This window comes from Orbicella franksi, chromosome 10, assembly GCF_964199315.1.
Source record: "Orbicella franksi chromosome 10, jaOrbFran1.1, whole genome shotgun sequence".
Taxonomy (NCBI): domain Eukaryota; kingdom Metazoa; phylum Cnidaria; class Anthozoa; order Scleractinia; family Merulinidae; genus Orbicella; species Orbicella franksi.
This window is the reverse complement of record NC_138154.1, coordinates 24,473,013-24,498,350: the sequence shown is the minus strand read 5'-3', so window position 1 is coordinate 24,498,350 and position 25,338 is coordinate 24,473,013. Positions and strand designations below refer to the sequence as shown.

General features: G+C 39.0%; 2 protein-coding genes across 2 annotated transcripts in view; both read left to right on the top strand.

Moving 5' to 3' along the window:
- The first annotated feature begins 172 nt into the window (after positions 1–172).
- On the top strand, positions 173–8,862 carry LOC145501762 (uncharacterized). Its single transcript, XM_081481157.1, has 3 exons — positions 173–311; positions 5,656–6,076; positions 8,706–8,862. Exons 1-3 carry the CDS (start codon positions 173–175, stop codon positions 8,860–8,862), a joined length of 717 nt encoding a protein of 238 aa, XP_081337283.1.
- Positions 8,863–10,559: 1,697 nt separating this feature from the next.
- LOC145499565 (uncharacterized) overlaps positions 10,560–25,338 on the top strand; it is a 27,783-nt gene continuing 13,004 nt past the window's right edge. Inside the window, exons 1-3 of the mRNA XM_081479087.1 lie at positions 10,560–10,583; positions 11,113–11,287; positions 11,873–12,003. Of these exons, the coding sequence (XP_081335213.1) occupies positions 10,560–10,583; positions 11,113–11,287; positions 11,873–12,003 (330 nt within the window). The remainder of the gene's footprint in view (positions 10,584–11,112; positions 11,288–11,872; positions 12,004–25,338) is intronic.

Sequence of the window (25,338 nt, the reverse complement as noted above, 5' to 3'; positions counted from 1 at the left end):
GCCGAACGAAGTCAAAAATCCCACGCTAAAATGTACCATGTACATTTGTAAGTCATGGTAAGTTTTCACGTTTATGCACCTTTGATTTGTTTGTACAAAATATTCCCGAACTGATAAACTAAATTTGTTTCTCTTAGGGTATTGTGGAACAACGAATATTGTGAGGAAACTAATGGAAGCCAGGAAAATTTTGTCCAGAGCATACGAAGAGAAAGGAAATGCCGCCGGCAAATTGAGCGGCTCTGTTTTGCTCGGGAGAATTCTTAACGAATTATGGGGAGATGAAGTTAAATTGGTGAGGCGAGGACCACGTAACTCAAAGGTGCATAAACGTGAAAACTTACCATGACTTCCACTTAAAAAATGATTGTACCTCCTCAGTTTCTGCGGAGCTTTCGCCGTTGATCTTACGTTTCTTTGCTTTTGAAGCCATTTTGCGAGAGCATTCTGTACGATTTTTATTTTGCATTGTAAATTCGACCTGAGAGGAGCCCGGGTGTTACAAGAAGTTTGGTTGACAAATTGCGGTCTAGTACCCCTACGAGTCTTGGTTTGCCAACATGACGAGGTTACCAAGCCGATTTCGACGGTCTTTGTGTCGCGGATCAAACGGACGCGGAGCTCTTCCATCGTTTTATCGTTTCACTGGAGACACGAAGAGCCGCCTGGCGTCGCTCGCAGGGCAGCGATTGTGTCGCTAGAGAATTGAAATATAAGATCAACCTTTGCCCTTGAATTCTGCGGTGGATTTGTGGCCGTGGGTACATTTTAGCATGGGATTTTTGACTTCGTTCGCCAGGCTGTCCCGACTAAGGTGTTTAGCCTTGTCCTCTCTTTATGAAAGGAAAACCGGAATTACAAAAAGTCGCTTAAATCAAGTTCAATCGGTAAAATAACCACACCAGGAGCAAAAAACATGTATGAAAAAGGGAAACCATTTTCATTAAGAATTTTCACTTTTAACTACCTCCATGGATATCTTGTAGAAAATCCAAAAAACCCTTATAATTCGATGTCATAATGTGTTGCTTGTGTGGTGCAGAGAAAGAGCTTGGGCTGCATGTGGTGCACTTTCAAATCCGAGTCGGTGTTTTCAATTGTCAACAAATCTTGACAAAGATTTCTTTCGTTGTCTTTTGTACTGAGATGCTGCAACAATTTTCACCAACGCCAAAAGGCTACTAACATCATGCGTATTTCTTTAACATAGTGAAATTTTACACTGCGAAAATAAAATAGACAAGGAGTTTTGATAACTCAATCAACGAAATCGAAATCGTTATTCGAGTTGATTAAAGAAAGCGTCATCGTAACTTTACTGATTATTTCTGCTGTATTCACATATTTTCAGCTAAGCTTTTAATATGTTCTCAAACATTTATCAACCTTAAACATATTTAAAAACTAGAGATATTATATGAGTTCGATGTACGTTTTCACACGAAAGTGCTGAAGTCCAATTTGTCATGTTTTACTGACTGTACAAAACACGCATCGGCGGGCGCTCTTATTCATCGACAACAGACAATTTATTGAATTTTTACACAAACAAAACTGAGCAGCACCAACGGACATAAACGTTATTGTCACTTATTGGGCATTGATAAAACATCAAACGTTGCCTACAATTCAGGTGAAACTCAAACTTGCAATTATTTTTTCGTTTACTTTTCGGTCGCGATAGACTCTGGCGAAATCCTCGCAAACGTGTGGCAAGAGGAGGGAAATTTTGAAGTCCTGAAACAGTGCTATATCCAAATATATCCAATTGCTTTCTTTTTTTGCTGTGCTATGGAAAAGCTGTTAATCTTCAACATATGCGAAACTTAGAGTGGAGTAATGTGGAGCTCTTGTAAAAGAAGCAGCGGAACACAACTTAGTCAGTGACATAAAGCGGGATATACAACTAAATTCGACACTGTCTTACTTCACTCAAACTGGAGCAGCTTACGACGAAAATACTGAAGCAAAATTCCAACAGACATGAACGTATTGATTTGTGGGCCAAAAGCATCAAACATTTCGGGAATTTCGGACGCCATTTCCCCGCCCTACATCCGCAAAAATCCTCGTAGCATTGTACACGCATGTGTCGCACATGATGGTACAATTTGTTCTAAAAATAGAAAAATTGTCCCACATCATAGAGACAGCCCCAATAATACAATAGCGCGCGCTTACGGTCTCCGTCCCCGATTATGGCTCCTGGCGATAACAATTTCCTGTTAATTAACGCCAGTGTAACCCCCCCAGCATTAATAGGATTAGGAACAACTCCTGCTCACGGATGATTAAGAGCAAAACTATGATAACAACTTGCAAACTTGACACTTCGTTGGCCACACTTTCGCATTAATTAATTTACCGAATCATATTTACGTACGTAGATAATTTGGTACGCCATGACGATCAATATGCTTGAGGGAGTGTGACCACGTTTAAATGCGTGACACCAGGAGCCATAATCGGGGACGGAGACCGTAAGCGCGCGCCATTTCTAGTATTGGAGCTGTTCCCATGATATGGAACAATTTTTCTATTTTTAGCACAAATTGCGCCATCGCCTGCGGCACACTGGCGTACATGCTGCGAGAATTTTTGCGGATGTCGCGCGGGGGAAATGGCGTCCGAAATTCCCGAAATTTATCATGTTTTTGGCCCACAACTCAACGCGTTTACGTCAGTTTGAATTTTGCTTAAGTCTTTTCGTCGTAAGCTGCTCCAGTTTGAGTGAAGTAAGACAATGTCGAATTTAGGTATGTTCCGCTTTAAGCTTATATATATCTCTGACCAAGTTGTGCTCCGATGCTTCTTTTACATGAGCTGCACATTACTCCACTTTAAACTTAACATATGTTGAAGATTAACAGCTTCTCCATGACACAGCAAAAAACTAGCTGGATATATTTAAATATAGCAGAGTTTCAAGACTTCAGAGGAGTTTGCCAGTCTATCGCGACCGAAAAGTAAAACAAAATAATTGCTAGTTTGAGTTTCGCCTGAATTGTAAGCAACGCTTGATGTTTCATCAAGGCCCAATAACTTTACGTCCGTAGATACTGCTCAGTTTTATTTGTGTAAAAATCTAGTAAATTATCTGTTGTCGATGAAATGAGAGCGCCCACCGAAGTGTGTTTTGTACAGTCAGTAAACATGACAAATTGTACTTCCGTCGCACTTTCGTGTGAAAACGTACATCGAACTCAAATAATAACTCTATAGTTTTTAAACGTGTTTAGGATTGATAAATGTTTGAGAACATGTTAAAAGCTAAGCTGAAAATATGTGAATAAAGCAGAAATAATCAGCAAAGTTACGATGACGCTTTCTTTAATCAACTTGAAATAGCGATTTCGATTTTGTTGATCGAGTTATCAAAACTCCTGGTTTGTTTTCATTTTCGCAGTGTAAAATTTCACTCTGTTGAAGAAACACACATGATGTTAGTAGCCTTTTTGCGTTCGTGAAATTTGTTGCAGCATCTCAGCACAAGAGATAACGAAACAAATCTTTGTCAAGTTTTGTTGACAATAGACCATTTTACAGTTGTCTGCTCAGTGACCTGGCCATTTTATGACAGCGAGGCTAGAGTTGACCTTGTTTTGATACAGACCTCACTGCTTTTGTCATGTAAATGCACCTAGTTAGCATCAGAACAACTTGTTTTACACAACAAAAGCAGTGAGGTCTGTATCAAAACAAGGTCAACTCTAGCCTCGCTACGATACAAAGGCCAGGTCACTGAGCAGACAACTGTAAAATGGTCTATTGAAAACACCGACTCGGACTTGAAAGTGCACGAGCTCCACTATGCAAATGACTACTTGTACGCGTCAGACTTTCCTTTCAAAAGCTTTTGCAAACTCGCCAAACAAGTAGAAACAACAAGAAACCATCAAAGCAGGTTTTGGTTATGATTAAGCATTGTCTGAGAAACTCACAAATTAACTCGATACCATAGTAGAGAGTCAGTTTCTTGCTATATTCTTAAGTCAGAACAAACGCAAAAGCATGCGCATAAGCTTACAACTAGCGCGAGCAGATCTTATTATTCATTCCCAGCGCGAGATTGAAGTCTTGTTTTCGACCCTGAAAAACCCACCTTCTCTATTAGCTCAGAGCATAAAACTACATATAAGCGCCCTGGCTCTTAGTCCCTGCCTTATTCCCTGCCATCGCTGTGAAAAATACACAAGAGAATCTCTCAGCTCTCACCATTTGATCACGCAACGTGACAACATCCACGCGGGAGCCCCCGACATGTGCGTGGATCCGCGCGGATATATGACGTCAGGATGGCGCAATTTGTTCTAAACATAGAAAAATTGCCCCATATCATAGGTGCGCGCAGATCCCAAGACTTACGGTCTCCGTCCCCGATTACGGCTCCTGGTGACACGCAATGAAGGACATTAATGCAATGCATATAATTCTTGTTGAAAGTGTTGGCACATTTGCCAAATATCTTCCGAACTTCGATTTTCCTCAATTCCCGCCAACGATGAGCTCTCAAGCATCCTGGACGAATAATATAATTTTTCACGTTGTTATTGTAAGATAGTTTTGTGCTGATATGTAGATTCGTTGGTATGCAGGCTACGTAAGTATGCTAAGAAGTTAATACACCTTTTGTTGTTCATTCACAGAAAATATCCATTCATTTGAGCCCAATTTTTTTTCATTATGGTCAATATACTCTCATTAACACCAATATGACCTTCATTTGCGGTTAAGGAACGTTCAAGAATAACTTTTGCATACGCATTAACATTCAAAATCATCAAAAGATAAACAATACCTTCCTTTGACATTCATTGGCTGTAAATGTATTTTCATTTTTGTGGAAATAAAATTCGTTGTCACGAAACGACAATCCTTTACACTTTTGGACAAACCTTTTTCAACAAAAGACTATCTGCCATTTTTTGGCCGTGCATTATTAATAAAGACCGTTCTATCCGTAGTTATATTCTTGACTTCCTTTATGTCGCTGAAGGGAAGCGAGTTTTGTGCATGGTGCTAATAAGAATTGTATTTTTGGTTCTGATAATTTTAGTTCTCCTGTCCTTTTCTTACGTGTTAATGGAGCCAGTTAAATCACAGGCGGCCCAAGCTCTCAATGTTATCCTTTTTTTTTCCCGTTTTATGCGAACGTTCAGGCTAACGTGACATATGGCATGTACTATTACATAACGACCGAATTTGACCACGCGAAACATGACACCTCCATATGCTGCAAGGCGGGAGTCATGTTCCGCGTGGTCAAATTCGGTCGTTATGTAATAGTACACGCCATATGTCACGTTAACCTGAACGTTCGCACAAAAAGAAAAAAAAAAAGGATAACATTGAGAGCTCTGGCCGCCTGTGGTTAAAGTTAAGCCATTAGTTTGTATTTTTTGCGTCATGAGCTCTCGGAATTAAAGTGTTTGCCACTTGGCTTTGTGGGTTTATTTCTTTTGCCGCTGGGCATTTGCGCACTTGCTTTATTTCTGGTCGCCACTGGGCTTTTTTCACGGTCACTAGTAGCAGTCCGTGTTGAGATTTGTTGCTTGCTGTATTCCCCACTGGACTATCTGCCTATACCTGAGATTATTTTTCTGTTTAATTTTTCATTATTTAAAATTCGTGTTCTATTTTTTTTTTCTGCACAAGGTGATATTGTTTTTGCGCGGACTAGTTCCACCCTACAGAATCCTGAACTCCGAAGACTTGCCTGTTCGCTTCCGACTCGTACATTGCAATCTAAGGCTCCATGCACCATTGATCAGTATTCTAGGTCCTTTCAGAAATTCAGAGTCTGGGCATCTTGGTTTCCCGAGATCACTGCTTTGCCTACAAGGCCGCTAGACGTCGCTCTTTACCTAGAGCATCTTATCGAAAGTGATACAAGTTCCTCCGTACTTCATCATGCTTCTTGTGGTATTTCGTGGGCTAACAAGCTCTATGGTTTTCCTGATCCATGTCCAGATCCTCTGGTAAAGAACATTCTCGAGGAAGGTGTCCGGATTTCTGCTAAACCAGTGGTTAGAAAGGAGCCAGTTACTCGTGAGATGATTTCTTCAATATGTTCAAGGTATGCCTCGCCATCTGCTAACCTGGCTAGTCTCCGAATTACAGCTTTATTTATTACTGCTTATTGTGCATTTTTACGCTTTGATGAGCTAGCTAAGTTGCGCTGTTGTGATGTCACTGTAAATTTCTATAATTTGGATTGCAGTGAAGAATGATGATCGCAGTAAATTTTAATTCAAGCAATTGGAAAGAAGCTTGAAAAAAATCAGGGCTTCAACGGCATTCGAACCCGTGACCTCCGCGATACCGGTGCGATGCTCTACCAACTGAGCTATGAAGCCATACATTGGGAGCGAGGTCAATTAATTGAGTTCATATCTTCCCGTGAGGAGTGAAATGATGTGAAGTTTATATGAAATAATTCATATATGAACTGCGGTTGTAGATGAAAGTGCAGAATGACCATCGCAGTTGAAGCCTTGATTTTTCTCAGGCTTCTGTCCAATTGCTTAAATTGGAAAATTTACTGCGATGATCATTCTTCACTTTCATCTACAACCGCAGTTCAAATATGAATTATTTCATATATACTTCACAATTTGGATTACGTTAAGATTATTATTGATAGCAGTAAGACTGACGTGTACAGGGATGGTTCCTCAGTTCTTTTGGCTCGGGCAGGTACTGTCACTTGTCCCTATACGATACTTTCTCGTTATTTTCATCTCGCTGCTTTGAATTGCAATTCTAGCGATTTTGTATTTTGTATTTTTCATAAGTCCACTCTTAGTTATTCTTTAGGTTCGCGACCTATATCCTATACCAGGGCTAGGGAGCTTTTGCTTAATTCCTTAGTTGAACTAGGTTTTCCTAAGTCTAGTTATGGTTTGCCAGCGACTTCGACACGTTAATAAAGTTCTTATCTTACCCTACCCTACCCTACCCTACCCTACCCTATCTTATCTTATCTTATCTTATCCTATCCTATCCTATCCTATCCTATCCTATCCTATCCTATCCTATCCTATCCTATCCTATCCTATCCTATCCTATCCTATCCTATCCTATCCTATCCTATCCTATCCTATCCTATCCTATCCTATCCTATCCTATCCTATCCTATCCTATCCTATCCTATCCTATCCTATCCTATCCTATCCTATCCTATCCTATCCTATCCTATCCTATCCTATCCTATCCTATCCTATCCTATCCTATCCTATCCTATCCTATCCTATCCTATCCTATCCTATCCTATCCTATCCTATCCTATCCTATCCTATCCTATCCTATCCTATCCTATCCTATCCTATCCTATCCTATCCTATCCTATCCTATCCTATCCTATCCTATCCTATCCTATCCTATCCTATCCTATCCTATCCTATCCTATCCTATCCTATCCTATCCTATCCTATCCTATCCTATCCTATCCTATCCTATCCTATCCTATCCTATCCTATCCTATCCTATCCTATCCTATCCTATCCTATCCTATCCTATCCTATCCTATCCTATCCTATCCTATCCTATCCTATCCTATCCTATCCTATCCTATCCTATCCTATCCTATCCTATCCTATCCTATCCTATCCTATCCTATCCTATCCTATCCTATCCTATCCTATCCTATCCTATCCTATCCTATCCTATCCTATCCTATCCTATCCTATCCTATCCTATCCTATCCTATCCTATCCTATCCTATCCTATCCTATCCTATCCTATCCTATCCTATCCTATCCTATCCTATCCTATCCTATCCTATCCTATCCTATCCTATCCTATCCTATCCTATCCTATCCTATCCTATCCTATCCTATCCTATCCTATCCTATCCTATCCTATCCTATCCTATCCTATCCTATCCTATCCTATCCTATCCTATCCTATCCTATCCTATCCTATCCTATCCTATCCTATCCTATCCTATCCTATCCTATCCTATCCTATCCTATCCTATCCTATCCTATCCTATCCTATCCTATCCTATCCTATCCTATCCTATCCTATCCTATCCTATCCTATCCTATCCTATCCTATCCTATCCTATCCTATCCTATCCTATCCTATCCTATCCTATCCTATCCTATCCTATCCTATCCTATCCTATCCTATCCTATCCTATCCTATCCTATCCTATCCTATCCTATCCTATCCTATCCTATCCTATCCTATCCTATCCTATCCTATCCTATCCTATCCTATCCTATCCTATCCTATCCTATCCTATCCTATCCTATCCTATCCTATCCTATCCTATCCTATCCTATCCTATCCTATCCTATCCTATCCTATCCTATCCTATCCTATCCTATCCTATCCTATCCTATCCTATCCTATCCTATCCTATCCTATCCTATCCTATCCTATCCTATCCTATCCTATCCTATCCTATCCTATCCTATCCTATCCTATCCTATCCTATCCTATCCTATCCTATCCTATCCTATCCTATCCTATCCTATCCTATCCTATCCTATCCTATCCTATCCTATCCTATCCTATCCTATCCTATCCTATCCTATCCTATCCTATCCTATCCTATCCTATCCTATCCTATCCTATCCTATCCTATCCTATCCTATCCTATCCTATCCTATCCTATCCTATCCTATCCTATCTTATCTTATCTTATCTTATCTTATCTTATCTTATCTTATCTTATCTTATCTTATCTTATCTTATAGTTTAAGATCAGGTGGTGCCTCTGCCGTTGCGAATGCTGGCATCAGCGATCGTTTGTTTAAACGACATGGTCGTTGGAAATCGGATCGTGCAAAGGACAGCTATGTTAAAGACAACATCAATTCCCTTCTTTCAGTTTCTCGTTCGCTAGGTCTATAATTCTCTCTAAATTGCGCTTTATCTTCGAAATGGGGCAATTTATGTCTGATCAATAAACGAGATGCCCCCTCCTATATGAGTGAGTTAGAAATTATTGTGTTTTCGTTCACTACAGAGTGATTAGACAACAAGTCCTTGTCTAAGAAGGGTTCAACGTCGACCGGGGAAGGCGGGGGGATGGAATTGGTCAATCTTTGTACCTTAAAGTGTAAACAGATCATTGTAGTGAATGCTTTTGCATGCTAAAGCAACATACTTCATAGGGACTCTACTAATCCCGTCCGATGCGACCTTTTGCATGTAACGAGCTGTATTCAATTGAGTGTCTGAATGAGGTTACCGACTAGCGACAAAGGGCGAAAACTATTAGTGACTACTGACAAAACGAGGAAAAAAGTACCGACTAGCGACAAAAAAATTAACTGAGATTTACCGACAACCGACAAAGGTCGAACATTTTAACCGACAACCGACAAAGTAATGAAATTTCAACCGACAGCCGACACAAGGACCCATCCGCCCCTTCCCCTCCCCCCCCCCCCCCCATTCAGACCTTCTGTAATTTCACCACAGTTTTTAAAAAGTCGCTATTTCAAGCTTAAATAGGTGCTCAATACTTTTAAAATTAAAGCACGGGGAATAGAATGTTGAATTTGAATGTTCATGAACAACAAAACATGTCCAAGGGAAACAAAACACAATCAAGGTATCTGTTTTCGGCAAATAAAGTGTCCGATGTGTCACAATTGCGAAACAGTCACCCCTCTTGTCCTAAGAATCTCAGTCGTTGGTTATCAATACTGTCAATAGCGTTGTTCAGTCGTAGATTGCTGTTGAGGTAACATTTCAAGACAACATGTCAATGTTTTCATGATCAATATTCGAGCGAATGACCTCTTGAACCAAGATATAAAGTAATATAGGTCCATTGCGAGTTAAGTTGTTCTTCTTTCAATTGAATACTTCAATCTTAATTAATAAATCTCAACAAGAGATATTCTTTTGATCTCAATTGATATTTTCCCTTGGTATCGAAAGTGTAAACGGTTAATTCCTTTTGATGGTCGAGATCCAGCTATCTCTAACAAATCTGGTGAATAGGCAATAAACGGAACGATAAAGTAGCAAAAAAGTCAGTGTCAAGGAAATGTAAATAAGATGTTCCGACTTCCCTGAGCGATACAGTACTTATCAAACGCCCCGTGGTAGAAGCGGATGGCGGGGGCTGACCTGAAAAAAGTCAGCCCAATTAAACATTTTAAGGCCCTTTAGATCTCACTTTTTCCCATGCAAATTGTTGGGTGTTTAGCTAATTGAATCGATTAATCGATCTTATATTGTTTCTTAATACGATCTACCTCAGCAGAAGTTTGTTTGTTCTTAGAATTTGCATGGAAACTTAACTGCCCCCCTTGAAATACCGGTTATATGACGTTCTTCTCATACAACTAAGTCCACCCAAGGTCATAGTTTCTTTATCAACCTGATCTCAACTGACCATAGCTAAAACAAAAATACTTGATATCAGTATGCAATACTTTTTAGAATCAGGTCCGCTATCGAACACATTCCTTTCATTTTTTATGAATTATATAGCGCAAATAAAATTAAATGAGCCATGTATAAAAGAAAGCTCTAGCTCTGAAACATTTTATAGTTATTCATCTGAAAGAAATAACTGGACAGAGAGCGGATAAATGGATTTCACATGTACTTTTCTAGTAAGGAATATTACTATTAAGGTTATTGCAATCTTAGATTTTATGATTCTGAAAGTTTAACTTTAAAAGGTCTAATCTTTTTTGTTTTACCCTCGTTAGGTTTCTCTCTTTTTCGTTAAACGTACCCTTTATTATCTATTGTAGGGCATGTTACCTTGTTTCAGAGCTTTAAAAACACCCGGCCCAATGTTTGCTGCTTGAAGGAAATGCCACTTTGAAACGGTTTCAGCCGAAGGGTAGTTACAGACAGAGTGTTTGGGCGTTTAAGAACGTATTTTAAAGGACTGCCAGACAAAAAAAATTTATGATGAGGACATCAAAGATCTTTATTTCTTGTGAAACTTCAACAACGGCGCAGTCTTCCAATTTATTCATTACTCAATGACCACGTTATAATTGAAGATACAGTTTATTCCCGCTATTTCGAACTCTCGGGGGAAACGAAAAATAGTTCGAAATTGCGGGAATTCGAAATAAGCGAGCTCGAATTAGTGGGATCTAACTGTATCATTTCTTCATCCCTATGTAGGCTACTGTTGTGTGTTTACTGGTCCCTGCAGTGGAAACAACAATTCTCGGGAGCCTCCAGTCACTTTTAAGAAAAAAAAGCGACGACTGCCCCGGTAATCTTTTACAGATTCACTTTGATGGAAATAGAACCGAGGCAAAATGCAATGGACAATTCACAAAGACCTTAACAACTAGTAAGTCTCAGTAAAAACTTCACTAGTGTTATTGCCCTAAAGTCCCAAATTTATATGCGGTTTCTCGAGAGGCGAGAAACCGCGCGCAAACGCGCACACTCTACTATAAAAATGGCTTTAGCTAGAGTGACGTCTGGACTAGATCTTAAATTGTAAATTTTTCAATTCGTATTTTGTAATTATTCTTTATTGTTTATTTACACACAACCCCACAAGCGGCAAGCTTAATTGCTTGTCGTGTTTAAATAAAGGTTACTTACTTACTTACTTACTTACTTACTTACTTATCATCTTATTTGTGACTTAAGGGAAGCAGAGTCTCTGAGGCAGTTTAAACGTCTACTCAAATGAGGTGTATAGGCACGGCATTCGTGGAAATCAGCTTTTTTATTATTATTATTATTATTTTTATTACATTAGATATTAGGAATTGAAAATATTTGTAGTTTTTTTACCGCGTTAAAATAAATAAAGATTGTCTTGCCTGTATTGTTTAATCGAATGAGATTGAATGTTGTCTAGTAGGATCTGTAATTGAAATTGTTTGAAGAAATGTTCCCTAATAGTGTATTTTGTATTTCAAAGGATTTACGATTGAGGATACCAAAGCCGGAAAGAAGTGCATCCAATACGCTGTTGAACAAGGTGGTAACACACGCTACTACGCGCTGAAGGTCATTAACAGGACAAGGGTCACACCGACGGTCACTTTTATGGTGAGTTAAAACTACCTATAAGCGTTTATTGGCAAGTTTATTTTACACACACTTTTTACTGATATTATAGTTCTACTGCGGGCCGTACCGGACCGTAACACTGTTGAATTTATTGGACAGGCACTACTAAGTTGAAATTTGGACAGAAGGATGATTTCTTCCCACCTACGCTAGATCTGAAATTCCTGCGTTTGTTAACGTTCTTCATACACAAACGAAACGATTTTGTTGTTTTGGTGCGAGCGATCTATGAAAACAACAGTATTCAAGAAAACTAAGAGACTATGATCTAGTATCTTGAAAAAAGTCAAATTTGGCCGAAACATTACCCTAGATCGATCAGCTGTGTAATATCCGAAGTCTCATGATATAGAAACATGCAACTCAAGAGTTTTATTGGCTTAGCCATCATGGCATATGAGTAATTCACCTTTTTCTGTTCATTTACTGAAAATATCCATTCATTTGTGTCCAAATTTTTTATATTATGGTCAATATATTATCATAAACACCAATAGCTGGTTTTCACATGACGTCACTAAAATTCTAACGACAAAACTATTGATCTTCCTGAGATTTTACTTGAATGATGTATAAGAGCAGCTAAAAACTAATATTCACACAAATTTTCGCTCCGAATGGGTTCTTGGTTTTGTGATACACTACGCATGAATTTCTAAGCTTTTGCGTGACGCGGCATTTATATGACGGCCTAGAGAGCTGTCAAGATGGTTAAAAAAGTGACTTATTTCGGGGAACTTGGCTATCTGAACAGTTTATGTCTTAGAGAAAGTATTATTTTAGTGTTTTAGAGTTCCTCGAGGGATCAATTCACGCTTTTGTAGCAAAACTCAGTGTCAGAGGTTTCTGTTGGTTTCCGGCCGCCATGTTGGTGCCCATACGGATGGGCACCAGCATCGCGTCTCCATACAAATCTCTATAAATTTGGGTAAAAAATTTCTCCGCGTATCTCGCATAAGAAAAATTGCTGTGACCAGAATTTTGGCGAGAGTCTTTGCATATTTACCTTCTTTCATTTCCCAGATTCTGGACTTAATCTATTGACCGGTTTTGATTTTGATTTTGATCTATTTTGAATTGCGTGACACTGAAAACCAGCAATATGACCTTCATTTGCGCGTAAGGAACGTTCAAGAATAACATTTACATATGTATTAACATTCAAAATCATCAAAAGATAAACAATACTTTCCCTTCACATTAATTGGCTGTAAATGTATTTTCATTTTTGTGGAATAAAATTCGTTGTCACGAAACGACAATCATTTACACCTCTGGACAATCCTTTTTCAACAAAAGCCTTTCAATAACAGAATTTGCGTGAGAACTCATAATCAATTGCATTATTATACAACCGTATCCGTGAAGGTGACTATCTTTAGTACGTTGAGACAAACATTACCGTGTTTTCAACTAACGTTAAGGAAAACAATAGTTCATTAGCGTAATTCCTTTGAACAGAGATGTTGTTGTTCTGATAGCTTTGATTTCATTAAACCTGCCACAACCGTGGCCAGATTTATCCAACACAGTCGTTTGTTTACATTTTAAATCTGTTCCTTATCAGAAAGTACGTAACCGGAAATGCAAGCAGAGCCCGCGCGGTGTTGGGCCTTGTTTTGAACGCATGCCTTGATATAAAACCAGACATAATGGCAGACAAAATGTAATTTATGTAAAGGCAGATGTCAAGGCATGGTGCTCAAATGATAACTCGCTAGGTCAGGCTGTACCAGGTACTGCAAATCTAGACAATGAGCTTATAGGGCGGTGTCAGGATGAACAAAGTACACCTTTTGTTGTTCATTTACAGAAAATATCCATTTATTTGTGTTCAAATTTGTTTCATGGTTAATATGTTCTCATTAACACCAATATGACATTCATTTGCGCGTAAGGAACGTTCAAGAATAACATTTGCATAGGTATTAAGACCGAGTTTACCAGAGGACCAGGCAGGGGTGATACATGCCATCTCTCCTTTTTGGATGAAACTTTGCCAGATTGAAGGTACTACCCAACAACTCTAAAACAGAAAGAGGGCCGGCTTTGGGACTTTTCTCTTAGGAGTTAGACCCCCCCCCCCCCCCACTTCCCTGGTTTGTTGCCCAAAATCCCAAAAATGTCACTAAAATAAGCATCAAATTTAGACACCACTCGTGCTTACAGAATGCATTGAACTTTATTGATGTTGTACACAAATATAGATTGGACCTATCTTAGTTCACTCCAGGAGTTGCAAGTCATTTGAAGTGACAGGTGCCAAACAAGGATTGTTATTTCCTACCCATGTCACGCAACATTTAGCTATAAGGCAAATTAGCTCAAATTCTGACTCAAATATTGCTTAAATCCAACTTTCTAAATCAAAACTAACTTTACCACAGTTTAGAGTCATCCTTGGCCTGATGAAATTAGGAATAAAATGTTTGGCATCTGTTATTTTTTGGTAACAAAAGCTGTTCAAACAACATGACAAGAGACTAGTTTTAACAAAGAGACAAGGGCGAAATCTAAAAATATTAGACATTATAGAATCAGTTTGTCAACGTTATTTCTATGTTAACGTCATTAACAAAGTCTTTGAATATTATTTAGGGCAGTAGAAGCTCAATGAATACAAAACTCTTTGCAATATCCCTTAACCCTCGGACGTACGTTTTGACATAATTCTGTAGTTTTTTTTTTTTTTTTTTTTTTCCAGTTTTCTTCATCAAATTCCAGAAATTCACCAGTTTGTACATGTAATAAGCATTCCGGCTTGATTTTGTATCAATTTCGGTTTTTTTTTTTTTTACTTTTTAAGAAAAAAGTAAAATCCAAAATGGCGGATCTAAGATGGCGGTCAAATGACGTCATTTGGCAACCAACACATATGGTATCATTTTGTGGACCAAGCTCAGGGCTATCTAATCAATGTAAGTTTATTTCGCTGGCCCTAAACAGAGAGAAAGCCCAAAAGGGTTCCATCCACTTCCCCCTTGTACCACGGTGGGGTTACGAGTTAGCTTGTACGTCTGCGTGTTAAAAAAAACAGTGCAAAACACCTAAATTCTATTCGTAAAATCTAAATATGGGAATGAATGGCCATGATATTAAAATTCTAACACATTGACTAGTTAGATGAGAGTTTTTCTGGACATATCTTACTTTTTAGATTATCCTTGATGTCGCAATTGATTATTGTCAACTATTACTTTGCAGTCGGCATACAAACTTATTAATCCTGAGAAGTATTATTCGCTGAAATTATTGTTTGCCCTCATATATTAGCTCTTGAGCTCACCCAATGAATATCCATTTCATGCGAATGGAGTTAAAAAACATCTTTGAGTTTTTTTACCTTGCTGCATCAGTTGGCAAGTAAATCGTAATTGATATAAAAATAAACATTGGATATAACTTCGAAAGCATGGGAACAAGAACCAAAGACCTTGGTCAGCAGTAAATAACATCACCAAGTGATAATAAATAGTTTGTTGGTATTATTATTTATTATTATTATTTATTATTTTATGCATATTTATTGTTATTATTATTTTTCATTAATATTTTGTTGTTATTATTATTTATTAAGTATTCTTTTATAATTACCTGTAAAGCAAACATGTTCATTGTTGTAAATATGTCCAGAAAAGTCAGAGAACCCTTTAATTGTAAGTCAGTGCATTTATACTTGCTTTACATAAATCTGTTTAATTGGAAATGAATGACACATGATCTAGTCATTTGATATAGCTTAGACCACTGCGCAAGGGATTTTAATCTCTATCTATAGATGTGTACACTCCAATGTTAAGAATGGCTTGGATGTTTTGCTCAATTGTAACTTTTCTTGAATGAAAAGCGTGACAATACGTACCGGATGCCACCTTTGTTCTCATCTCATCCTCTCCCTTAAATGTACTGTACCCAAGAGAGACTGCTAATTTTAGATCCAGAAGTTTGACAAGTGTCAGCTCCGACAACCTCAGTCTAGGCATAGTTAACAGAAGGGGATTATTATAAAACTCAACAAAGTTCTTTGCTGTATGTTTTTGTTCTCTTTTTTGACCTTGAACTTGCACAAAACACAATTGTTGTATACTACTGACCGAGGAACTAACCAATAGAAACGTTTTGGTTACGTAATTCATGCATAGTGTATGAGCACAAAAAAGACTGTGCATGGTCGTGGACCTTCCAACACAAATCTTGGCATCTTTGTTTGCTCCTTTGATGTTTGTCGGGCCTCATAACCATTCCCCTCAATTAACTATGGTCTAGGACCTCGCAATCTATTGAAGAGTCCCAAGTTGTCAAAGCTACGAGAGTGTATTCCTCCTACCCTGAGGAGGGATTCACAAAAACATACCAGTATTTTGCAGTCTGCAGAAACACATGGATCAGCGGGTAAACACCTATTGAGGTTAGAGAAACAAACGGCATGCATAGACAGCGTCAAAATAAAATGGGTTGAAATCCCAAACGTCCTTTAGTGATCATGATCAACATGAGAAATCTCAAAGGGATGGGTCTGAGGAACCCGCTTTTCTGAGAAAGTGAAAACAACATTCCTGGAAGGTGAGGAGACAGGACGAAAATGTAGTGGATGAGTGCAGTAAGATGAGACTCTGCAAGACAGCAGTGGCAGGAAAATGTCCAGCAAAGAAGAGTAGCTTGTTGCAGACCAAATAGCCCAGTACTTCTACAGGTTGTCTGTGATGTACAGAAGTGGCCAACTCACCATACACCAGGTTGATCTAAGTCCTTCTCAAGATTAAGCACAAGAGATCTTGACCAGGCTTGCAGTAGAAAACCAGTACTACTTCCCAGTTTCTTTACCATCCACCATGTAGAATATGTAACACAGTCTTGTGACCAGAAAAAACAAATTACTTATTTCATAGCGCTATGGAGCTACGGATGTACACAGGAGGTTACTGAGCAGAAACGAAAACGATAGCCGAGAGCCACTCAAGCTTCTTGAGTGCCTAGAAAAATTCAGAAAGTTCAACCAGGGCCAAACCTTGCTAAACCTAAGGCACTGGTGTCGTGTATGTTCTCATATGTGCTCGCTTGGACCCTAGGTTTTTCAGATAATTTCAGCTACTAGATCTTCTCAAGGCTCAATTTTTTCTCATAATTGCAATTTTTTTTTCACACATCTTCTTACTCGCAGATATGCGATTATTTACAACATTTTGTGCTAACATCTTTGAGGTATAAAATTTATCTGCGGTTAATTAAGTATAGGAACTTTCAGAAGAAAAACGCTAGCTGAAGCTCATTCTTACAGTTCAAGTATTATATACATGTTTACCAAGATTTACTTGCATGCCTGATGCAGCAAAATCAATATCGCAAGGGTTTTTTGAACTCGGAATGGGGGCAAATAATATTTTCAGCAAAGAATACTTCTCAGGATTGATGAGTTTGTATGCCGAATGTAAAGCAAGAGTTGACAATAATCAATTGCAAGATCAAGTATTAATGACCTGTAATGATTGAGCAGGGTATCAAGAGTAATCTAAAAGGCAAGATAGGCCGAGAAAAACTCTCATCTAACTAGTCAATGTTTTAGAATTTAAACACCACGGCCGTTCATGCCCATATTTAGATTGTACGAATAGAATTTAGGTGTTTTGCACTGTTATTTAACCCGCGGACGTAGAAGCTAACTCATACCCCCACCGTGGTACGAGGGGGAAGGGAATGGAATCCCCTTGGGTTTTCGTTCTGTTAAGGCACAGCGAAACAAATTTACATTGATTAGATAGCCCTGAACTTGGTCTTTAAAACGATACCATAATCATTGGTTGTGACATCATATGATGTCAAATCACGTCATTTGACCCGCCACCTTGGATCCGCCATCTTGGATTTTACTTTTCTCTTAAAAAGTCAAGAAATAACAGAAATTAGTACAAAATCAAGTCAGAATACTTATGAAATGTACAAATCGGTGAATTTCTGGAATTTGATGAAGAAAACTGGAAAAAAAATACAGAATTATGTCAAAAAAAGTTAATTTGTGGCCAAACTCACATGAAACTAGCGGTTGCCATGGAAACGTCAAAAGTGATGGACACACACAATTGACATACCAAAATATCCGCGAAGGATGAATGAACAGCCACTGAAAGTTTCAGCCCCTTAGAGTAAATCGTCTTTTCGAAATTTTGAAAAAACCTTACTGGGGGATGGCATTCACCCTCCCCCCGCCCCTTGTATGTCCGAGGGTTAAGGGATATTGCAAAGAGTTTTGCATTCATTGAGTTTCCACTGCCCTAAATAATATTCAAAGACTTTGCTAATGATATCAACATAGAAATAACTTTGATAAACTGATTCTATAATATCTAATATTTTTAGATTTCGCGGCTTGTCTCTTTGTTAAAACCAGTCTCTTGTCACGTTGTTTAAACAGTTTTTGTTACCAAAAAATAACAGATGCCAAACATTTTATTCTTCATTTCATTAGGCCAAGGGTGACTCTAAACTGTGGTAAAGTTAGTTTTGATTTAGAAAGTTGGATTTAAGCAATATTTGAGTCAGAATTTGAGCTAATTTGCCTTACAACTAAATGTTGCGTAACATGGGTAGGAAATGACAATCCTTGATTGGCACCTGTCACTTCAAATGACTTGCAACTCCTGGTGTGAACTAAGATAGGTCCAATCTATATTTCTGTACAACATCAATAAAATTCAATGCACTCTGTAAGCAGGAGTGGTGTCTAAATTTGATGCTTATTTTAGTAACATTTTTGGGATTTTGGGCAAAAAACCAGGGAATTGGGGAGCGGGGGGGGGGGGGGGGGTGGTCTAACTCCTAAGGGAAAAATCCCAAAGCCGGCCCACTTTGTCTTTTGGAGTTGTTGCGAAGTACCTTCAATCTGGCAAAGTTTCATCCAAAAAGGAGAGATGGCATGTATCACCCCTGCCTGGTCCTCTGGTAAACTCGGTCTTAACATTCAAAATCATCAAAAGATAAACGATATCTTCCTTTGACATTCATTGGCTGTAAATGTATTTTCATTTTTGTCGAAATAAAATTCGTTCTCACGAAACGGCAATCATTTAGGCTGTCGATAAAACCAGGAACATGGAACATTCCGGAACATCCCGAAACATTCCGGAACATCCCGGAACATCGAATAATTATCATAATTATGCGAAAAAGATGTAAAATTAAATTTTTAAAACTAAAATAAACAAAAATAAACTGGTATCAACTTGAAATATGAGAAGATATTATTGGGGATAGGGGAATCGGTAGTAGAGGGTTAAGGAGCGTTGGGTATTCATTCAACTGACCACAATGACTGCAGGCTCCTCTTCTTTCCCGCCAATTGCGTCACGGCTCTTTTCAGCACTCCGGTTTTCAACACAAACATGGACGATTCTGACGATGAATGCCAGGTAATTCATTGCGTCTCCTTTTTTGATCCCTGATTTCTTCAACATCTGAGGTGTTTGTCTGTGCATCATACAGATGCTTGTTAAGTCAGTATTCATAGTTTTGTCCCTATTCCATCTTCATGTTGCTATTTATCATCCCCAGTTTTCGCGCCGCTCCGCTAGGAACGCCTGGCACTATGACCCACTAAGTGCAGAGTCGGCCTTTCCGGAAGCCCGAGTAACAAGCAAGTTATTATTAATAAACTAATGGTAATCAAAGATTTATAGAGCAGCGCGTTCACGCGTGGTTTTCGCGTGTCTTGTTTACTTTGGTGGTGTTCGAATGGCTCGATAGAAAACCAAGTTTGATCGAATGTCAGACAACGATCTGCACGTAAAGTTGAACTAGCGATGAATAGATTATAGCCTGCGGTAAAAGTATTTTTAATTAATTAAGTATTAACTTGTACTGGACAAACATTTTCCAGGAGATGCATTTGAACCGTTGGCGACACTTAGAATTCAATTTCAGATCGCCAACACTTGTAACAAATATTTCTAGAGACAATTAAGTTTCGACCAGCTACCCCGCAAGACAGCGTGCGTGTCGCCAAATGTTTTTAAATTTTGTGTTTGTATTTGTTTACACTGTCATCAGAGGTCAGCAGTCCGAACTAGTTTAAACAAGAAACTTGATGCCGAAGAGTTTCTATTTCTATCTAATGGAGAAACTATTTTTTCATGAGAAGTCGTGTATACGCATATCTTTGTATTGACGTCATTAATTGAATAAAGAAATCACACTCGTGTATCCATACTTTTAGGTCTGATTAAGGAGTTCGAACGCCACCACCTTTCTGTGAAGAACGAAATCTGGGAATACAGGACAGTCATGTGATTAAACTGACGGTGAATGACTGGAAAAAATTGATTACTCTTCTTAATTGTTAGCCTTCACTCATTGCAGTCACTTTCATTTTTTTTTTCTTTTTTCCTTTTTTCATGTTTTTGTTTTGTTTCTACTTTCCGAGTTGATACCTGTTTATTTCTGTTGAATTTGATTTTTTAAAATTTTATTTTACATATTTTTCGCGTAATTATGATCATTATTCGATGTTCCGGGATGTTCCGGAATGTTCCGGAATGTTCCATGTTCCTGGTTTTATCGACGGCCAATCATTTACACTTTTGGACAATCCTTTTTCAACAAAAGACTTTCAATAGCACAATTTGCATGACCACTCATATTCAATTGCATTATTATACAACCATATCCGTGAAGGTGACAATCTTTAGTACGTTGAGACAGACATTACCGTGTTTTTACCTAACAATAAGAGACATTATTATATGGCTTTGGCTTGTGGCCGATATAACGCGCGCTGTGATTGGCTAAGTATGGCGAAATATGAGCGGTCATTATGCAGCCGTAATGCCCACGGGCCGATTACGGATTATGCAGATTAGGAAGAGCCCGGCTCGGAAAATTCAAGCGCATTAAAACGATGAAAGCCGATTAAAAATAGTAAGAGATGTAAATTTAATTCCGAGTAGCTAGAAGTTTAGGGATTTTTCCTTAATAAAATTTATATAGAAGCTGTTTTTAACTTAGCAGCCGGTAACCTTGGCGGGCACTAATGAAAAACAATCAAAGTTTGCCGAGTCTTAAAATAACTCGATATTCGCATTCGCTTTCGATCTTAGTCACAACAATTACCGAAATATTGAACTCCGTCATAGTTCTCATCAAATAAATTCCCTGTCTTTAACACAAGCAAGTGTAAATCAGCTTCCAGGATCATCAGATGTCAACAATCCGGCGGTTTCTGTCGGTAGCAGTGTTTCTGATAACTGCAGGAAGTTTTAGACGTTCACAAATCTTGAAAAGTTAATCCATAAATCCCAGAATTAAGAAGGCGAAGATATGTAGTCGAAAGCGAATGCGAAGATCGAGTTATTTTAAGCAGTGCATTCTGAAGCATTAGTATTTTGTTTCACCGAAAGACCGTTGGTTTGGACTATTTTAAAGCACTTTCTCTCTTTTCCATTTGCATTGACGTTTCGCCACAAAAGTCGGAAAAACTCCCCCATCAAGTTGTGGCACCACGATACTAAAATACCTTTTTGAGGCTGGGACAATCATTTTTCCCGTAAAGAAATGTGTACTTTCAACGGAAGACGTCATACACTGATGAAGTTCTCTGACTGTGTAGTTTTGCCCTGGGTTTGAGACGATGAATAAATCGGTAAACGCGCGCATTGCCGGATGTAAATTGACGACTTCCGCTCGAATAATTTTTTCTTTTCTTTAATTCATGAGCCATATAATAAACAACTTAACAACCTCGACCGTTTGGTCGTTAAGGGAAAATCTCAAACCTCGGCCTACCGTATTGACCGAGCGATAGCGAGGTCAATACGGCAAGGCCTCAGTTTGAGATTTTCCCGTAACGACCTCACTGTCGGTTATTAAGTAGTTAACAATAGCTCATTAGCGTAATTCTTTAGAACTGAGATATCGCGCTCAATTTTCCTCGAAAATTTGATTATAGAACTAGGGACCGTATGTACCTTTTTTTAATCGTATTTTCACAATCCTCCCCTTGCAGATATAAATTCAGCCTCTTACGAGTAAATTTTTCTAATTAGCAAACATAGCACGGCAGAACTCGAAAAATCAATTTTTCTCTCTTTTCGTCCACAAATTGTCCTTAGGTGGATATGAAACGTGATAGAGTTCTTTGCAGCTCGAAGCGCTTTAAATTCGAGAAAACCGAGGAAAACTATTTTCGCTTCGACGGTAACCAAAATGGCCGATGGCAAAGGCTTAAAAATATTTATTTACTTATTCGATACTTAGTAATTAGTAATCTAAACTTAATTTGTATTCAGCTATCCAAAACAGGTTAGAACTTGACTTGAGCGCCATTTGAGAATAAACACACAATTTTAAAAAAATCCCTTTCAGTTTCTAGGTCGAATTCCTAATTTACGAATAAAATTCAGAGATATTTTTCGACATGTGCCATAATTCCAAATTCCTTGAAACTTCGCCTCTGGAACACTTTTATGTTGTTGTAAAATATGTTTTAAAATCAGCTCGGGTTATTCTTCGAGTGCTTTTTGAGGCCTGGCTGAAAAATCCCGATTTTACCTAAAATATCACGAAAAGTGAACAATGGACTTCTGCGTGTTGGTCTGAGGGCAAGCGGGTGCAGGCATTTAAGTGGCAGTCCCGCTAAAAGCGGTCCACTCGACTTCGGGACCAAAAATAATTTTCCGTCATTTTTTGTCAGTGAAAAGGGTTTGACACATATATATAAAAAAGCAATTTCTTATTTTCCAATTCCTTATTTTTGCTTTGCTACGAGCCAAAATTGAATATAGGCCGAACTAAGGTTGGCGACCGTGGTCAGAAAGGTAAAATTCACCGATTTTGTGAAGCGTGCTACGTCGCCTAAAATGCAGCTCACGGAATTTCGTTTCCATACGAATTTTAAGGTACATTCATTACTACGACTGACGAAATATGGAAACTTTTCGAAAAATTCTAAGCTTACCAGCGAGGCTGGAAGACACCCTACTCCGAGGCCTTTGATCACCTACTAAAATTTAGCCAAATTTGACGGGGAAAATCTCAAAAGTTGGGTCTAAATGACGCCTAAAAAGCACACCACAGTAAATTTCATACCTTAATAAACCGTTCTATAAGTTCAAACCGGCGGGTATCTCCTTGGATTGCACGCGAGAACAGATTAAAATCTGCCACAGTCAGTGTATTTACAGAGCTATCGCTCGTGTCAAAGCTCATTTGCATAATCCTAGCATCCGGTGAAAATACACCTTCTTCCGTTCAGGTTCGTTTGTTGACCTTCTGAGTAGTGGCAAATAGCTTCCTTTAACACTTGTGTACACTCTAGATCCAGTTTTGAGGTGAAGGTTGCGTTAAAGTTGATCAATTCTCAAGACTTGCGAGACTCCAAAAGTAAATAATGGCGCCGGTATGCAGAAATTAACCGTAGCCGTCTCCCTGACCCTTCAATAAATTCTGCCGCAGAAGTAGCACTAGGAGAAGAAGAAAATCGTAAGTTTTCATTTACCGTTTAATGGCAACTGAATCCTGTACTACTGCCAAGACTACTGGGAGCTTGAGGGCTATATGCCCGAATTTGAGGAACAACAACAACGAACACTTGCCGGTTGCATCGCTGGGAAATGAACCTGAATGAACGCGACACGCTTGAATGGAACTATGTTTTGCCATGAATGATGGGCTTTACTTCTGTTTTATGCTTGATGCTTGTCTTTTAGTATCTTGCACAGCGCATAAAATAAACTTCGGGATCCGTTTATCGGACCGTTTATACAACGAACGCTGCACCAGCCTCGTCAAAATGTCACACAAGTTGTAACGGGAAGGGTAGTAGTCCTATAAACACAAAGTGAGAAATCGGCCTCTCAACATCTGCACGCGCTTCGATATGGACTTTTTGGAAGGTTTCTTGGTCCCATCTTTTGATTTTCTTCCATTGTGTTTTCTATGAAAAACGAACGGCTGATAACTGGAAAGGAAAAGTGAATTTTAGGTCCATGTCTGCTTCCTCCGCCCTCATGTGTTAGCAACTCCTTATATTTTCTCAGGAAAGGTAGATAAAAATTGAAAAGATGCAATGATTGTCGTCGATCGGTCATGCTGAAAAGATTGCACTAGTCCAAAAAATTAATGGGTGGCTTTTTCATCAATATTGAAATGAGAAAATCTTGCCAAATCTAGTGATCGGCGCGCGCGGGATAGGGGATTTGCCCTCGACCCCTGGTAATTGGTCCGGGGGAGGGGGGGTACTTCCAGAAAAGTTGAGTGGGGTCTGCGGCCTACTTCCCAAAACCCTTACCCTCTTTATGACCAAAATCTGCGTTTTTTGCTACCCTATTTATGCATCAGTCAATTCCAGCAGTGCCCATCCCCGCCGGGCTAACCCCCGGGCATTAGCATTTTTTTTTAAAAAATGGGCAAATTCCCCGGGGTGGGGACACATAAGCTGTCTAAATGCCCCGGGGTGGGGACGAAGAAAGAGGGCAAATGCCCCGCCCCCGGGATTGTCGCCTTCCAACACCTCCGCAGTTTTTTAATTAATCAGTAAATAAAACGGTCAACTGTTCAGTATTTTAATGCAACGGCTAGACTTCAAAGACAACAGTACGTGTTAGTTGATTCTGATTATATTTATTTCTTTATATTTGTTTTAAGCAGTTTGCTAGAGGATAGCTGGGATTGCGGCGGACGGCATTCGCAGGCTACTTTTTCTGTGAAGAATCAAGACATTTTAAATGAAGATGCATTGCATTTTAAGTTCGCAGGATCTGTCTTGAAGATTGCATCATTTGAATTCGCAAACCTTACGTATTTTAACTCCCCTTTCATGAATTTAAAAATGCTAGGCTAGTTTTGAATGCGAAATGCGAAATAGTCGTGTTCACGTCAGTGATTGTTTTGTGATAAACAAAATATAGTTCACCTTGTCGCTTGTATTCATATGCTTACAAGTAATGAAGAAATATCTAAAATTGAGAAAACATACCTTTAAAAACATCTGTAAGTTTCTTTAGTCCCTGACGAACAAGCTATTGTTCAACAAACGAAAACACGTGTGTCGAATGCCCGGGGGTCGCCCCGGGGTACGCAAATGCCCAGCCCCCGGGCAGCGATAAAATTGCGGATGCCACACCCCCGGGACTTACAACGTGAGCAAATGCCCCGCGGTTGCCCGGGGGGGGGGTGGGTACTGCTGGAATTGACTGATGCATTATGACCTGACCAAAAATTCGATAGCCTATTTATGACCCTTGCGGCTGACACAGTTGCCCTAAACATACGTTATGAAGGGCCTTTGTTGCACGTCTTATTAATAATGATGAAAAAGTAGCTTCTGCT

Excerpts from the sequence above, each read along its gene's own strand:
- LOC145501762 (XM_081481157.1), top strand. The coding sequence starts at position 173 with ATGGAAGCCAGGAAAATTTTGTCCAGAGCATACGAAGAGAAAGGAAAT. Across the intron at positions 312-5,655 it reads ATTGGTGAGGCGAGGACCAC|GTGATATTGTTTTTGCGCGG; the intron begins GTAACTCAAAGG and ends TTTCTGCACAAG. Across the intron at positions 6,077-8,705 it reads ATTTCTTCAATATGTTCAAG|TTTAAGATCAGGTGGTGCCT; the intron begins GTATGCCTCGCC and ends CTTATCTTATAG.